This window comes from Dromaius novaehollandiae, chromosome 20, assembly GCF_036370855.1.
Source record: "Dromaius novaehollandiae isolate bDroNov1 chromosome 20, bDroNov1.hap1, whole genome shotgun sequence".
Lineage (NCBI taxonomy): Eukaryota > Metazoa > Chordata > Aves > Casuariiformes > Dromaiidae > Dromaius > Dromaius novaehollandiae.
In genome coordinates this window covers 3,316,917-3,333,889 of record NC_088117.1, presented here as the reverse complement: position 1 = coordinate 3,333,889, position 16,973 = coordinate 3,316,917, and the positions used below count along the sequence as shown (strand labels likewise).

The window sequence follows — 16,973 nt, the reverse complement described above, 5'->3', positions numbered from 1 at the left end:
AGGCTCTGAGATACGGCTCTGGGTGGACCACACGCTCCGAGGTACGTGACCAAAGCTACAGCAGTCGTTTCACTTACGCTTGCATAGTTGTAGTAGCAGTTTGAAAACTGAAGAGGTTCTCTTTTGGGAACCAGGTCCGTATAGGGACGTCATCTGGAAGAGAGAGAGCGACACCTGAAAACCCAGCAGGCAGAGACAGGATTCACACAGCAAGACTCTCCAAGCTATGGCTCTTGACGCTCTTCTTCAGCGGCCTGCCCTGCACCAAACAGGAGAGGCTCATCCTCCTCATATATACGTATGCTACCACCAAGTGTTTTAAAAATTTGTGCTAAGCCTTCTGAGCTGCACCTGTCTGTCAGGCTATTAAATGAAGGAGGAAAGCTCTCTCCAAAGCACAGGAGATTAGAATAATCCAGGAATTACATAAAGAAGAGACATCTGGAGAAGGAAAAAGAAAAAAAGAAAAAGGAAGAAACATTTCTCATTAAAAGCATTTTCCAGCCTCTGCCTTTTTCTTAGTGCTGTTAGTCTGGAATGTCTCATTCAAATGTTTCTTTCTAATACAAACCCCTTGTTGCAGCTGAAAAGCATTCCCTTCCTCTAAGCAGAATTACAAGCCTGAGATATACTTTCTTTCTCCTCCATTCAAGTTTTCCAGTATACCCCTTACACACCTGTCCATGATAATGTGGCCTTCATGTTTTGGGGTTTTTTTTTTTTCCTCTGTTTTTAGCAGTCAAAGAGCACACCAGCTGTGCAGTCTGGAAATCCCTCTGTGCTTATTTGCTCCCTTATGTTTGTAAACTGCCCTGCCTGAACCAGCTGTGGGTTACTTCCCAATTTTGTTGCATTAGGACACTGCATCATGTCCACATAATGGCCACTAAGTGATAAGAAAACAGGCAGCAAAATAAGTTACTAATCATGTTTGCGGAATGTTGCTGTCACAAAAGGAGGAATTTGACCAAAAAGCAGTTCCTGCCGAGAGCTCTCCAGTTAAAGTCCATCAGCCAGGGAATCAGAGGCATATTAACACCCACAGGCAAGGTATGTGTGAGATCTCACTGGACTGGATTCCCAGGATTTGAGGCTGATTTGCAGCTTGTTTCGCTCCCAACTTCATAGCTCCCTTGGTTAACACCTTGCCATGCATTGCTGATCATGCATCTTGTTCCACTCACTGGAGTTTTAAGATCATTAGCAACTACAATACCTTAGTCATTAATATTCTGGCATTGTCAAGAGTATTTTTTACTCACTTTTCCTGGCCAAAGCCCAACACAACTCTATATGCCTACTGCAGATCTAATTACTACAAATCAGATATCTTACCAGATGTTTCATACAGGTCACCATCTACCTAGAAACTGATCCTGCAGTTCCCTGAAAGCACAGAAACGTGGATGCAATTACAGATGCAAAAATGCTAAATGCAAGTGGGGAGGCTTCCTTTGAAGTGGAGCTTGCATAAACCCATGCACAGAAGTAGCCCCTAAGAAATCATGCAGAAAGCTGTAACAGACACTCCTTCTCAGCTGACAGTTTATGTCGAGCTTTATATAAAGGCACCCTAAAGAAATACATATTTTAAATGAAAACTGCATTCTAGTATTCCAAATCCTTATTATGAAGTTCATATGTCTGCCTTCCTCCAAAAACCACATAGAGAATAAATGCAAAATAGCTCAGAATATATGGATTATTTGTTTGAAGTCCTGATCCCATGGAAGTGCGGAAGGAGGAGAAGTTGTGCGAATTCTGGCTTAGCCAACGCTTCTGTGCAGATGTTTCAGGGACTACACATCTCAAAGGACTGACAATGTCTTAACATATTTTCCAGTTTTAAGTCACTAGTTTTGATTCAAAACAGAGCTTATGAGCAATAGCTAATATCCTCACGGGGTGCTGTCTGAACAACGTCTTGAAGCCTCCCCTCTACATCTGACAGACAGGAGTGGGTATAGGAGAGCTGTCACTCCCCCATCCATAACAGTCAATGGACAATAAAGGAATCTGCAACCCTTCAAAGGTGCCTCTTTATCTGCCAGAGGTGGAACAGCAGCAGAGAAGCCCCAGCTGGGGCTAGGGAGCACAGTCCAGCTCCAGAGCTTATCTGGCAGATTGAAACTGCATTTGAATATACCTATTTTGCTTCCAGGAGCAGGTAGCAAGCTCCTCCATTTCTGCCAGGCAGAGCATCTTGTTTTCCCTTTTTTTAATCATCTACTGTGATGAAGAAGCCAAGGAACCACAAGCCTAGGAAAGACTGGAGAAACAGAGACACCACGCTCAGCCTTTCCAGCACCTGCCAGGCAGCATGAAACATCTCAGCACCTCAGTCCGCTAATGGATGCGTTTGTATCAGAAGCTGGGAGCAACACAGGAGACAACAGCTTGTGCTTCTCTGGAATGGTACTAGCTATCATAAACTCAGCATAAAAATCCATATTAAATTATGCCAATCTGGCCTAACTGCCGTGAGGATTCGTTTGCAGCAATAACTCGTCATGCAAATCCAAACAGAAAAAACAGCACCGTGAAATGAATTTCTGGGGAAATTAGTCTTTCCCCTGTCTCCATTAATCTTTGTTCTGTTTTCTCCCCTAGCCATGCGTGAAGGACATTCCAGGAAACACTTCTTGCAACCTGCCATCCAGTTATTGGTTTTTCTCTGAGTAACAATGCTTGGATAGAGAGCACAAATTAGGCCAAGCTGAGAAAACTTTCAGTACGTGGTGCCAGGGCACATGATGGGATTTGGTCTCCGAGGCACAGTGCTGTCTGTGCTGCCACACGTGCGAGCACTCCGAGCTGGAGACAAGCACAGAGGGCATCCGCTGCCTGGTTGTACAAGACGTGAAATATTCATGGAAGCATCTGCAGGTCTGATGCTATCCGGTGTGCTCCCATTTACTTAACTGCTCTGATACACTTGCAGAAGGACAATCTCCATTTCACACTGATAACTGGCCCTAATGAAAATTGCTGCCCGGGTGAAAAAAAAAAACATATTATAAAGCCCGTTCTGTATCATGTAACCTGCTTCACAGGTCCCACAGCACAGAGTACAGTTTTGATTTATGCAAGAAAGCTTTCAACATAAATATAGCAACGTTAGAACAGGAAATCTACACTTTCTCAATTCAAAACAGGTCTTACAGCTGGAACCGATTCAAATTAGCACTCTGATCTCCATACGACCAAGCCCCTCCAGGTTGTGCGTCTCTCTTCCTGAAAGTCCAGGCACTGAAATACTTTCTTGTTCTATTTTCACATAAGTGTTCCTGCTGTGCCATCATAACCAAAGCCACCCTTTAACAGGTAAAACACATATGATCAGAAAACCATAAATACAGGAAAACACTTCTCACTCCTTTTCTTGTACTGAAGAAATAAAGTCTAAACCTGTACATGTAATGTCTCAGGTGAAGCCCAAAAATCCACAGGGAACAAACAGAGAAATAACACTTGGAAATTATGCACAGCCCCTGCCTCCCCTCCTCTTTTTCCCCTTTAATATTAGCCCATGAATGAATTTAGACATGTAATTTCAGGCATCTAAGTATGAAAATACGGTCCCTAACCCAAACTTTCTGCCATTTTTCCTGCATGTAATTATCACTACGAACCCAGGAAAGATGTACAGCTTGATCCGCACAATCCTTATATGCTGCTTGGTTCCTTTTCAAGGGGAAAACCTTGAGCTGCCTCACTGGACGCTCAGCTCTAAAAGCCTCAATGTGCAATTACAAAAAGGTCAGGGAAATTAGATCAGACGCATTGCTGGCCATGTACAGAGCCGACGGACAAAGAGATGGGCTGCGTCCTGGCTTATAATTCAAAGCACACAGATTGAGACATGTATTTGATTAATGGTTAAGCTTTTTAAAATACTCAGGAGTTATTTAATGCAATTGAGTTATTACAAGGCATATTCCCTGAAAACTTTCAGCAAGTGAACGGAGGAGGAAGTCCAATATCATGTTGTTTGGTAGTATTTATGGAAAGACTACGAGGGGGCACTATATGAGGGACCCTGCCAAACCAACTCCTGCCACGCACACCGGTGTTTCGGGGACGCACCAAAGTCTCCCTCGCTAAGCTACGTTAAGCCAGCATGAAAACCACCCCAGCTTGTCTGCTGCGGACAAGCTGGAAGCAGAGACGACAGGGCTCTTGTTGGGTCCAGTTGCCCACTTGGAGGAGCTGCCCTCAAACTAAGCTCAGCTTATTTTAAGCTCCCCCTTTGTCAATCCCTTTCTGCAGACACTGGTGCAAGGTACCAGCAAAGCGCTGAAGGGGAAACACTGCAGGGCTCAATTCAAGCCACCCAGCAATGACACCCTTGTGCTGGGAAGAGATGTGCATCACCCTTCACCCATGTGTCACCGAGACCTTCTGTGCCCTTTCAGCACCCAGCACCCACCCTTACTTACCAGACACTCGATCGACACTGTACATCCTCTCCAGCCTTTTCCTGTGCCACCCTGTCTCGCTGGACTGATGCTGCTCCAGGTCAAAGGAATGCTGGGAAGGGACAGCCAGCCGGGTGCAGTTTGGGCACTCCTTGGAGCCCTGCCGGCTGCCCGGCCAGCCCTTGCAGTGCCTGCTCACGCCGTGAGAGCCGCCGGCACCGTGCATAGGGTGGCCGTGGTGGCACTCCTCTTGGGCGGCCCCCTTCATCACCACCAGTTCCACGCTTTCGTTCTCGTGGTCCGACAGCATCGGCCGCTCGCCGGAGATCGTGTAGACTCGTGGCTTCGGTCCCTCGCTTGGCATCTTCTCCGCCTGCTCCTCGGAGAAGCTCCTCTCAAACTTGCCGTCCGAGATGACGGAGAGCCGGCGCTTGTTCTGTGCCGCCTGCTGCATCTCAGGAGAGTCCTCCTGTCCGATATAGGAGTCTGCTAAGAGGTGATCTGAAACAGATGGCACACTTTACTGCTTAAACCCGAGGCACCCCAGGCACGGACAGATTCAGGAGACTGTTTGCTACCGCTGCAGAAAGGGGAAGGGAGAAAGGGAGATATGGCAGGGACCCCAAGAACCTTTCTGGATGAACGTTTCCACACAGCCTTGTCAACCTCCAGAACTGGTACTGAAATGAGAGACGTTTCTCACAGATAGGCCCAACAGGAGTATCCCCTTGGATCCTGATAAGAAGGCACAAACTCCAAACGTTCCTCGTGCACCAAGCTATTACTGTCTAAACTAAAGGAAAGAGGCAAACCATCGGGAGTTTCTTGCTAATTTTCTGCCAATTGGTTTGACGTGAAAGAGATGCCAGAAGACTTCAGCCGGCAGCTGTGACACAGTGGCCCCGCTCTCTGCGGCACCCCTGGCTAGCCCCGTGCGTGCAGAGGGCGACGGCAGCGCCTGCAGAAGCTGTCCTGGAGAAAGATGTGCCATCTCCCTTTGTAGGGCAGCAGGATCGGCAGGAGAGAGACCCATGAGTGCAACTGTCTTTGGAGCCCACACAGCGGATGAAGTGCCAGGAAATTTCAGCATTTCCATGGCAATTCCATGCATGAACCTAACAGTAGCTGCCACCCACCTGCTAATCCCTTTTTCAAGTGGCTGTTAATTACCTCTTACACCTCCCATCAGAGGGGAAGCAGCTAAGGGACTGTTAAAAAGGCTCAGCAGGGAACGCATTAGCCATGTGACTACTACCCCAGAAAAGATAAAATCCTTGGCGTCCAGCACAGACAGCAGCATTATACACAGAAGCAGCAGGCAAACCCATTCCTTTACCTCACCATATACTTAATGAATGTTTTTCCTTCAGCTGCTGAGCCGTGTTCTGGAAGAACTGAACAACAACTTGGCTATCCTCAAATTAACCACGAGAGATGAAGAGAGCCGTCTCATGACAAGTCCACTGTAGTATGTGTGCGTGCAACCTGGACCTTTCACTGCCGCCACATCCTGCATCGTATGAAGTGCTCTCGGGCCCCATTGGAAGAGAGTCCTCCCACGCTGAGCCCTCGGCAGCTGGCCCCAGGACCTACGCTATCAGGTTTTGAATCTGAAGTCCATCCTGAATTATGCTCACATGGCTAAGGGCCTCTCCTCCTGCTCTGCTTGCAGCCAGGACTGAACTGAATTTTCCCTGTGGTGGCACAGCATGTCACCCTTATCTCATTTTTCTGCTTGAGATACAACTTCCTCCAGCACTGCTAGGAGATAAATGCGTCCCTAGGCACTCTGCTCAGGAGACAGGGAGAAGAGATTGTCGGGACAGGTGAGGCTGACACAACAGAGGTTTGTTCCAGGTGTCTCCTAGCGAGACCTCGCTGGGACAGCTCTCCCCACACTGCAGTCCTCTTCTTGAGCCGACCAGTGGAAGGGGCTGTCAGGAGAACAGAGCTGTCTTCTGAATCAATAGCTGGTGCTGTCTTTCCAGCACGACTCACAGATATGCCCCAGTCCAAAACGCATGACTACGCATAGTGAGGGGTCGGCACCTCACCAGTACTGTACAGGTAAAGTCTGAAAGGCAGGCAGTGGTCTACGTAACCCACGGCCCTGCGCAGAGAGACGGCATGGACATCTGCATCTCCTCCAGCAGGAAGGCCTGATGGACTAGAAGGGCCTTCACCAGGACAGGTTCATCCCTTACCATTCAAGCAGAAGAAGCTGCTCCATCAGCTGTCATTCAACAGCTCATCCACTGAGTCCTACCAGTTACAGGGTAGGATATCATGCACCAACCAGTACAGTAAGGGTTCACAGGCTTCAAAGCCTCTCCAGCCACTTTTCACCCCTCAAGAGGCAGCAGGACATGGTATTTGTTCATTCAATCCCCCTCCAGTGCCAGGTCTAACCGTGCTTTAGAATATGCACGTCTTGGGAAAACACCATCATTGTGCAAACCTGTGCCAGCTTTTTTCCCCTCTACTCACAACTCTGCAAAATTTGCTACTCTAACAATCCCAAGCACACTATTTTTTAAATTAAAAACAAAGACCAGCTCTAGGCACTTATTTCAACTTGTCAAATTTACTAATCTGTGTGGGCACCAGATATTCCTTGAGACACCACAATATAGTAGCTGACAGCTGCTCCTGTTCCTCCTAAAAGGTTTACTTCTATGGAGTAGAGACAGCATCATTAGAGCAAACAGACTGGATTATGCGCCTTTTCCCATGTACTGATGGTGCTGCAGCTTCTGTGCTTCAAACAAGTCAACCATTGATAAGAGAACTGAGAATTTCTGAACTCCGGTATCTGAAGGCAAATGGTACTGAACAAAGTTTGAAGTCTGAACCTTTTATTCAGGTTCTAACACCTCGGTCACCACTGGGAAATAGAAGTGCCCAAAATGTAATATGTCTGAAGATGTTGAGGATTACAAGTGCAGAGAGGCAAATTCCAGTCCCAGATTCATAAACACAGAGTTCTGTTGGCTCCCTCAAGATTTACAGACATGTAAATGGGAGATGACTGATTTCAAGTAAGAGTCGATCTTACAGTTACAGCGTTACAGTTCTTGGGTGAATATATTTGATATATAACTACCTATCTGATGAGAGCATGCTATTGTGCAGAATGTGCAGATAATCCTTCCTTCTCACCTTACTTTTCCCATACTCAAGCTGTTTTGACTTGTACTTAGCGAGGAGTTTTCATGATGAAATACTGTAAAGGACTACCAACACACCAATATGCTTTCTCTTTGTCAAACAACTGGCTAATTATTTCTTTTTATCCAATTACTTAGCACCTTCAGTAACTATAAACTGAAGAAGCAACTTCATGTGCAAAGGGAATAGGAAGCTTTGCTCAAGATCGCTAGTTAATAAAGAATTTATCTACAGAAAGAAATTAGTACGAAAGGAAAAAAAATCCATCATAACATATTTCTGGACTCTGAAAATGAACCCACACTCATTTCAGGCAGTGAGTCTGTGCTAATGTCCACACACAGGTGGGTGCACACATGCATGTACATGTTTATTCATGTACACCAGCAGCCCCAAGATGTTAATGTGCTTAAAAATGATCGATTCTATCTTCTGTGTTGCACTGAACTGAATTCAGGTGCCAAAACACTGTAACTGCTTCCACTATGGCGTTTTAGGCTAACAGTTTGCTTCTGCTAGGAAAGAAGTCAAGCTGGTCCAGAAATCAACTGAATTAAATCTGAGCCACAGGGATGTTTAGTGACGAGAAACAGCACCTGGGGACTTTAGCAATAATTGAAATTGCCTTCAAAGAGTCATCTGAAACAGCCTGCTGCTAACACCCTCTGCCTGGTTACTGCTGCTGTTTCATTCCATTTTCACGTTGCTCTTGCCGCCTCTCCCACCACCAGCTGCTCCGCCAAACCGCCCGCCAGCCCAGGGCAGGGGGACTCAGGCAACCCGGCTCGGTGCCCTCCTCCCTCCAGGCGCTCGGAGGAAGCTGACCCGGGAGCAGCTCTCTTCTCCCGTTCGCTGTCATCAACACCACGCTTGTCCTACCCAACTGCAGCGTTAGCTTGGAGGAGACAAATCAGGTTCCTCAAAAGGATTTTTCATCCAGATTTGTGCTCTACATGGATATGTTGTCTCGCGGCTGAGACGTCGAATGGCGGGATACAGAGCAGTAAGGAGACCAACATGTTTGGCCTGTTGATCATAGGCCTACCAGTAACAGCACCATCCAGACCACGTATTTTCATTACTTCCTTGTCTACTTGGGCTGAGTCTAACAGCCTGTCCAGAGTCTAAGAGCTTAACAGTCCAGTCCTGAGAGCTGCTCAGCTTCCCACTCCTTTTGCTATTTACTTGAATGCATTTCTCTTCTTACCAGCTTTACTTGCTCCTCTATGATATCTCTGTCCAAAACAGTCATGAGGGCATAAGTACCACCAAAGACAGGACCACTGACAGCAGTGATAATCTGTACTGGTCAATTTGTGATCCTTTGGGTGGACAGATACAGAACCAAAAGAAAGATCTATGTTCTCAGTACATGTATTCTGATTATTATGCACTTATTACTATCAGATACCTAAAACCTATTCCTTGGCATGCAGTAACCCTAAATAACTTGAGCACACAGTCTGACCTAGGCAACTAACCTTCAAAGGGCTTTCTCAATTTCTTTCCCCATGGCAACATTTCTAGAAGAGGAAACGTGCTGGGATAAGTCTCAGCTGACTGATGCCCATCCACATCAGTGGAGAGACTCATCCAGCCAAACTCATATTTGATGCAGATTATCTGCAATCCCATGAGATAAGATTATAAATCATGGCAGAATATAGCCAGTAGGCACAGATAGAAGCTTAAAAATATATATGTATGTATATGACTGTATTTAGCAGCCAAACTGATGATAAAAGCACACTAGATCTAAAGCCTCAGCTCCACCATTAGAAGCAAAGTGGCAAACGGGAATCTGGATAAATCCTATTAAAAACAAAATCTGTCATTTCAGAAAAGTAGAACTTAGAACTGTTTTCTTTTCTCTGCTCCTCCTCAACCGGACCTCTCTGGACCAGATGCTTCTTCAGTTTATGGTACCAACATCAAATAAAGAACTGGTCCTGACCAGTGAAGATTAATTGAAAGATGCTAGGTTTTAGGACATGGACTTGCAATATTGTTTGTAGGAGGAGGAATGAAATTTTTATATATATATATATATCTTTTTTTTTTTTTTTTTTTTTACACCATTAGAAGGCCAGGTGATGCCTTCAAAGAGGAGGGTTGAGGGCTGCACTGGCTAGAGCTCAGCACATTGCTAAAAAGTAGGAGGTTTCCAATAGAGCCTGGGCAGCTTCTCCTGCAGTTTCAGTCCTGAGACATCACATACTTCTGGCAGTGCCCCTCAGGTGTGCCAGGATGCTGCCGGCTCCCGTTCTCCTCTGCTCCCGCAGGACCCAGACATGGCACCTTAGCTACAACGCAAAGCTCCCCGCCGCATCAGCTCTGCCCTTCCCAAAAACGCTAACACAACGCAACCTTTCCCAGACAGCATGCCGAGCCTGTTCCCAGGGACAGGCTGACAGCTGACCTCGCTGGGCTGCGGGGTTGAACTGCAGTCAGGAAACAGGCATGGTAAGAAAATAGGAAACCTATTCAAAACATTGAAGCATGAGGCAGGGAGATAAAAACGGAGATATAAACATTTTTAAAAGTCAGCGTCATTTTAGCCATTCATTAGCTTCAGAGTCAAGTGAGTGGAGGCTCTGTGACAAGCTGGTCAGAGGTGACAAGAGCAGCGTTTCTGTGACAAGCACAGCGTTCACGGCGGGATTCTCCAAAGCGTGACAAAGCCAGCTCTGCCGTGACCTTCTCCGGTGCTCTAACCCTGCCACTTCCAAGGAAGGAAGTTCACACAGTGCTCTGCAGAAATGACAAAAGGTAAGGTGACTTCTGGTTTCTCGGAGCTGCTCTCGTGCTGAAGGTCACTTAAATATGGCAAAATGGTTCCAACTGCTCTTGTGAGCTAAAAATGGGAGTAGAAAACCAACAAACTGAAGATGATGTTGATACTGTGTCTCACGGATCCGTAACCTTTTAGTCTGGCTCATAACTTTAATGTGAATAGATGAACTTGTTACTGTGAGAAAAGACCCAAAGGAGCAACAGGCAGTGACTACTACCTGCCTTAGCATTTCCATGGTAACACTGCGACCTACGTTTCTCTTCACATTATAAGCAGTCAAGGTGTTTTACGGCAAGTCTTATGATATATCCACACCATACCTGTGCTGGCTAAACCTGGAAGCAGCTCCAAACCCTCGGGGATGGGATTTCACATCCCTATTGCACCCTGAACTCAGGCCGCCTGCAACCTCCTCTGCAGCAAGTGACCTAAGTGCTCTTCTAGAAGGGCCACCTCAGTTGCGCAGCACCAGCCGCGATGCCAGCACGAGGGCACAGGGATACACCAAGGTGGCTGGGCTGGACACACTGCTGGAGTCCATCCCAGGGACAGTGCGACACACTCACTAGAGAGGACAAGGCAGACTCAGTCCCTCAGCCATCTACATCGCTTACCCCAAATCAGGCACCAGAAGAGGGCTGGCAGCTCCACCGCCTGAACATTGGCACATTAAAGATCCCTCTTGGAGTACAGCATAGATGCAGCCTCACAGCCACAGCTTCAGGAAAAAGCACAGCTCGCAAGTCACCTACTCGACCTGAAGCACCTGCAAAGCCTCACACTGGAGTTTTTCAAGCCCAGCATAAGTCTCTGGCAGCATGATAAACCTCCTCTGTTGCACAGCCGCTGCCTTCCACACACACTCGCACCCATTCTTCTGGGGCGGCAAACATCCAGGATGCAAACACAAGTGGTTGCTTCATTAAAGCATCTGCATGTGGCACAGTAGCCTCAGCAAACAGGTTTTTCTCCTGCCAGTACTCCCCATTGCTATCTAGCCTGGGGAAGGTCGCAAGCAGCCTCCTTCTCCTTACACATTCAGTGTTTTCACTGATGGCTGAAACTTTCTGCAAAGATGAGGAGAAGTAAAGATGACTTTTCTGAGCTTGAAAAAAGTTGGTTACAGTTTTGGGTAACCATCCAGTTTGGTTTGTACCAATGCAAACCAGTCAAAGTAGCTATGCTATTTTTATTAATAATTGCAGCAAATTTGAGTCAAGATCTGCTAGGGAACTCTGGTCCAAGTTCCATCATCTCTGGGCAGGCCAGAGCTGGATCCTACAGAGAAAGCCCCGGCGTCCCAGCAGCAGTAGCTACCCTCCAAATAACCCAAGCGGGCAAAATAGAAACTGCCTGAAAAAGAAGAACAAGGAAGCAAAGCCTGCACAGCTCCCTTCTTTTCCTCAGCAAAGGAACCCTGCGTCTGGACCTACCCACTGCACCACTGTTGCCCCCCAAATAAGAAGACATTTCTGAACTGCTTTACTTGCCCTTATTTTTAATTTTGCTGCCTCATGCCCTGGGCGTCTTTATCTCTTAGTCTTCCAGTATACGAATATAAAGAAACCAAAGCCAGTGTCTCAGTGTGGGACCTCTGACACCTCACCTGGAGAGGGGATCCTGTGGAGGTCCCGAGCTCCTTATCCCTTGAGCACTAGTGAGACTTGGAGTGATCATTTCTTTTTCATTTTGGTCTCTGCAGCCTTGTTGCATTCACCTTTTACAGCACTTCAGTCCTTTTCCCTATCTTCCCTCTAGATCTGTCCTGAGGGACACCCACTCCTACATTAACCCCATTCCATGGACACAGATGGAAAGTCTTTGGAAGGTACCAGAAAGCTGTGAGAGTCAGCAAGGATCCTGACAACAACCTTGTAGTCAGAATTAATGCTCAATGTGGAAGCGTGCTCTTCTTGGGAACCTTCCCAGACCTTCTGTCTGCATGAATAACCTGCAGTGAACAGAGGCAGGAAGACAGCAGGAGATGCATTACCACCTTGGCTCCAGCCCCCTTGACAGATCAGTGGCCTGTGTCAGCTGCAGAGTCCAGCCCTCCTTTTTTTCTAAACCCTCAGGGTATCTTAAGGATCAGGAGAAAAAGAAAAAACAACAACAACAACAACAAAATGAGTGTCCCAAAGGGACAATTCTCTGTCAACAATACATACCCTGTCACCAGGCAGCTGGCTGGTTCCAAAAGGGAATCAAAGAGAAGAAAACTCTCCTACCACTCCCTGCTGTATCCTAACAGAACATGACCAGAGCACTCTGAGCAAAGTGACAAAAGAGGTGAATGTACCTCCCTGGTCACCCAGAAAAACCTCCTCCAGAATAAGACATCAGAGAGTTGCACAGGCTAGTCGCAGAGTACTTCTGACCCATGAAGTCCTCAGACTTCACATCAGGAAGAATCAAAACTACAGAAGTTGGAACCAACAGCACACACTGTCCTTCACCTGCTTCCTCCTGCATGTACGCCCTGTAGTACCCTGCAGTCCCGTTTACCTTGTGATTATGTTCAATTCCTTACTCATTACTCTAGCAAAGGAAGCAGAGCATGCACAGACTGCAGTTGTGCTGAAAACAGTAGGTAAACAAAGCCTTGCAAATAAATCACCTCTCATCAAAAGTCTTGGACATGGTAGCTGGCCCATCCTGTTTATATACAATCCTTCTGTAGTTCTTTATCACCTCTCCCCAATTTCTCAGAGTCAATCCCTACTCACACACATGCAATCTCCAGAGTGGCCCAAAGAATTAGACTCTCGGGTGTAAAGCTTACCACAAGGTCTCACATCAGTAGTGCACTGTGAAACAAGAGGTGGGACTGCAAAAGCCGTTATATCATCCCCTCTCCCTCAAGGGACTCTAAATACAAAAAAGTCAAACCAGAATAGATATCCTCAGAGAATAAAATGCAGCAGAAATTGAGCAAGTTGAAGCAGCCTCTGCACACTCAGCATCTCCATGCAGATGGTGGGTCTCCTGTGTCTTCCTGGGGAGTTACAGAGCTCCACTCTTCTGCCTAGGAGATGAATTAGCAGGTAAAGCAGCAAAAGAAGAGGCATCCCAACCAAAGATTCATACCCATCTTATTTTATGAATTAAGATTTGTCCCTTTGCCAGCTCCTCTGCAAGGAGAGAGAAGGGTTCCACCTAACAGCTTAGCAGAAGAAGAGGATCCTGCCCTTCCCTCCTCCATTTAGGCCTCCATCATGACACAACATGAGTGCCTTGGGCTCCCTCAAAAAGGGAAAGAGATGATAACAGTAAAGCCAGGAGGCAAGAACAGGACAATCAAGAGACTGGGAGGAGAGGGCATCAGGGCAATAACAAGAGTAGGGTAGATTAGGGAGAGGGCCAAACCCAACCAAAACGCAATCATAGGGCTGAGCAACAGACATGGAGCAAGGCAGAGGAGGGAAAAAGCAAGGGAAAACTGGAACTACAGAGAAAGTCTAGCTCCGGAATATTACACTGAAAGACACATACCACTGGCTCTTCACCTGCAGGGACTGTACCGAAAGTGCACCTGTACATTACTATCATTTATTCCACTCAGACATCACAAACCTGGATACAGGCAGTGAAGCCATATGAATCAGCTGCTGCCACAAACTCCAGCACTGGGCAAGAGAAGCAGGAGTGAGAGAAAGGAAGCAGCTAACCAGGAACACGCGGATCTCAGACTCCCAGTAACCAGCACTGAAAAGAAAGTGAACATTGTGCAAACACCTGGCTATTTCAGGAGAAAAAACACAGGATGGCAACCTTTTCTCAGATTTTGTCAAGAACCCTTCCTAACACATGGGCTGTCTGACTGACCAGGTCCTGGCCAGATAGTCTGGACTTACTAGAAACGTTGCTCTTCTGAATGCTCAACTCTGGTTAAGCCTTCAGTGTTGAACTAACAACTACGCAGTCATCTCTGTCCCAGTGATGGCTCTGCCACATTCTCTTCCTGCTTCTCAATGACCACAACCCTTTTTTGTCATTGTGTTCATCAACTACCTTACATCCCATTCAGGAGTCTCTTAAACCTTTTTTCCGGACTACAAACTACTAAAGTCAAGGCCCATCTCCTTCAATTCACTTGCATGTTATAGCCTTGATCCCAACTGCAATCTGCTGACAGTGCCAGGAGCAATCACCCCAGTACATACCTGTGGTTATTACTCCAGAAAGCAGGCCTATCCCACCAGGCAAAGACATTCATGGTAACAGTCCAGCATGCTATGAGCAGAAATACACCCAACCACACACAGAACATACACAAGAGGCATGTACACAGGCACTGAGAGCTCAACTCTTCAGCATGCTGAGCTTTCTGGACCAGAGCCACCTACATACGTGAGTGTAAATTTAACTGCAGGATACTGGTGGGCTTCCTGCTCTCTTCAGCCAAGTTGATGAGTTAGAGCAAATCCTATATGTGCTACATCTTCAATTATCATAGAACAGACCCTTCATTTGTTCCACTGGAGTCATCAGATCAAAGCTAATCATAAAGCTTAAGTGCTCTGTTGAGCCAGAGGTGAAGTGTTTAGAAACCCACAAAAGCAACACTGAGACATACAGCACTTCTGCAGGCAAGAAAGACTTCTCTATAATTAGACAACTGGGACCCATGAAATGGGGCCAGATTTTCTAATCTCAGAATTTTTGTAAAATAATAACCTTCCTATCACGATTGTCAATAAAGAAATGTAACAGACTGTGTTAAATTATATGCTACAGAATTTCAGAGGATGACTTAAAAAATGTTCCTCCTCTTCTGTAGGCATTTACAGTCATTTCTAGGGAACATCATTAGTTTAGTTACAGTTCAAGATCCCATAAGGACTGTGGTATATTCATGCATACACCTCTCTACTTGATTCATATCTACAGTAACTAAATTCACTTGGACTGAAATAGGATCTCAAATCTTATATACTAAGGGGGCACTGAGCAAGAGAAGGTTGCCCTTGAGAGCACAGATATGCCATAAGCACAGACACACATGAGCAACATGAGCTCTGTTATTCTTATGTGCGGCAACTCCAGGGAGACCCACAGCAGAACATTGTCCAGCCACAACACGGTCAGATTAGCTCTATTTTCAGGTTCTCCTTAGCTACAGCCAAGGATACTACAAAGTGGGCAGGAGGCTTCCCTCCTGTTGGGAAACTGAGGTCAGGGATCGCAGAAAAGGACCAAAAAAGGCTCCAGCTGACAGAAACATCTGCAAAAATGGCCACAATAAAGGATGCTGTTCCTGTTCTGGGAAGCCTCCTCAGATACGAACGGCCTGTCTCTGTCCAACCCTGTCCAATCCTTTCCTTTCCTCTGTCTCACAGACTTTCGATCTCAGTTTTAACAAACTTCAGCCTTTTTCTACTCTTTTCTCCCCACCACCACTGTGGGTTGTTCTTAGAATAAGTACTATTAATAAAGTAATATGTCACTGGAATTTCTCAAGGCTGAAAAATCGAAGAATAGCACTACATCTTTTTAAAGTCCTTTCATTCACAAAGCAAGTACAATTCAGACAAGGACAACTTGAAGGTCATCAGAACAGATCCAAGAAGAAAGGCCGGGACTCATACAGCTGACTGTCAAAGGCTAGTGTGATTGGGCACATACTTTAAGGAAGAAGCATTTCTAGCCTAAATAAACACACATGCTTACCTTTTATATAAAATAGCACATAATATCCCCACAGAAGAGATTGATGCTATAGACCAATCTGCTACTAGTTTTCTTAGGATTTTCTATAGGATTTTTTGTAGCGAATTTAGTGTCTGCAAAATGTTTTCTTTCCTCAGAGAAAACACAGCCCTGCTAAAAGTAGAGCAAATCTCTCTTATGCCCCCCAGCCCATCAGTGGAACTCATCACAGGCTGACAGGGACAATTCTGAGGCTAAAAAAATTAACATGTTAGCTAGCACATGCTGATGTCCTCAACTAGACAAGGCAACTCTCATTGTAACCCCCTGTTGAAGCAAGCCCTGGGAATAAATCCAGAGATCATCTTGACCAGCATACACACATCACTCCACATACGCTAAGCACATCAGTTAACACGCCATAACTCACCTTTTTTTATTCCACAGTAAAAGCAAGACCTAGGAGTGACAAACCAGTGCAGTAGCCACCTGTAGTGCCATCCTTATTTTTCAGCTGAAATATCTTCCAAGGACATAACTCTACAGGTGAATTTATGACAGGGCACTTGTCTGCTAAAACCGAACTTGCTCCCACAGCCCGCCCACCCACCCCATGAGTCACCAAACTGCCTTTTTTCCTCAAGGGCTTCACACAGATCCATAAAGTGACTTCTGTCTCTCACCTGCTGACATCGCACACTGACCCTTTATGCTACATAAATGCATTTTTTAATTCTAAGATCTATTAAAAAAAGGTGTCATCTGCATACAAATATAAAAAATACATGCCACTTCTCTTACCTGAGCCGTTCCTACCCTCAGGATGGTTTTGTGAAAGATATTCTCCAAAAGCCCTTGCCGCTCTGCACGTCCAAGCATCACGGAAGGCAGCAAGGGAGAGAAAGAAAGAAATGGGTACTGGTTAAAGGACAAGAAAAGATTGA

At 46.1% G+C, this 16,973-nt stretch overlaps 1 protein-coding gene across 2 annotated transcripts in view; it reads right to left on the bottom strand.

Moving 5' to 3' along the window:
• The window catches only part of NSMF (NMDA receptor synaptonuclear signaling and neuronal migration factor), a 52,609-nt gene that overhangs the window by 26,750 nt on the left and 8,886 nt on the right, over window positions 1–16,973 (bottom strand). The window contains exons 2-4 of one of the 2 annotated variants that reach the window (XM_064523615.1): window positions 16,831–16,892; window positions 4,440–4,919; window positions 78–153 (exon numbers count right to left, since the gene is read on the bottom strand). In XM_064523615.1, coding sequence (XP_064379685.1) covers window positions 78–153; window positions 4,440–4,919; window positions 16,831–16,892 — 618 coding nt within the window. The remainder of the gene's footprint in view (window positions 1–77; window positions 154–4,439; window positions 4,920–16,830; window positions 16,893–16,973) is intronic. The other variant, XM_064523616.1, reaches the window with a different exon arrangement.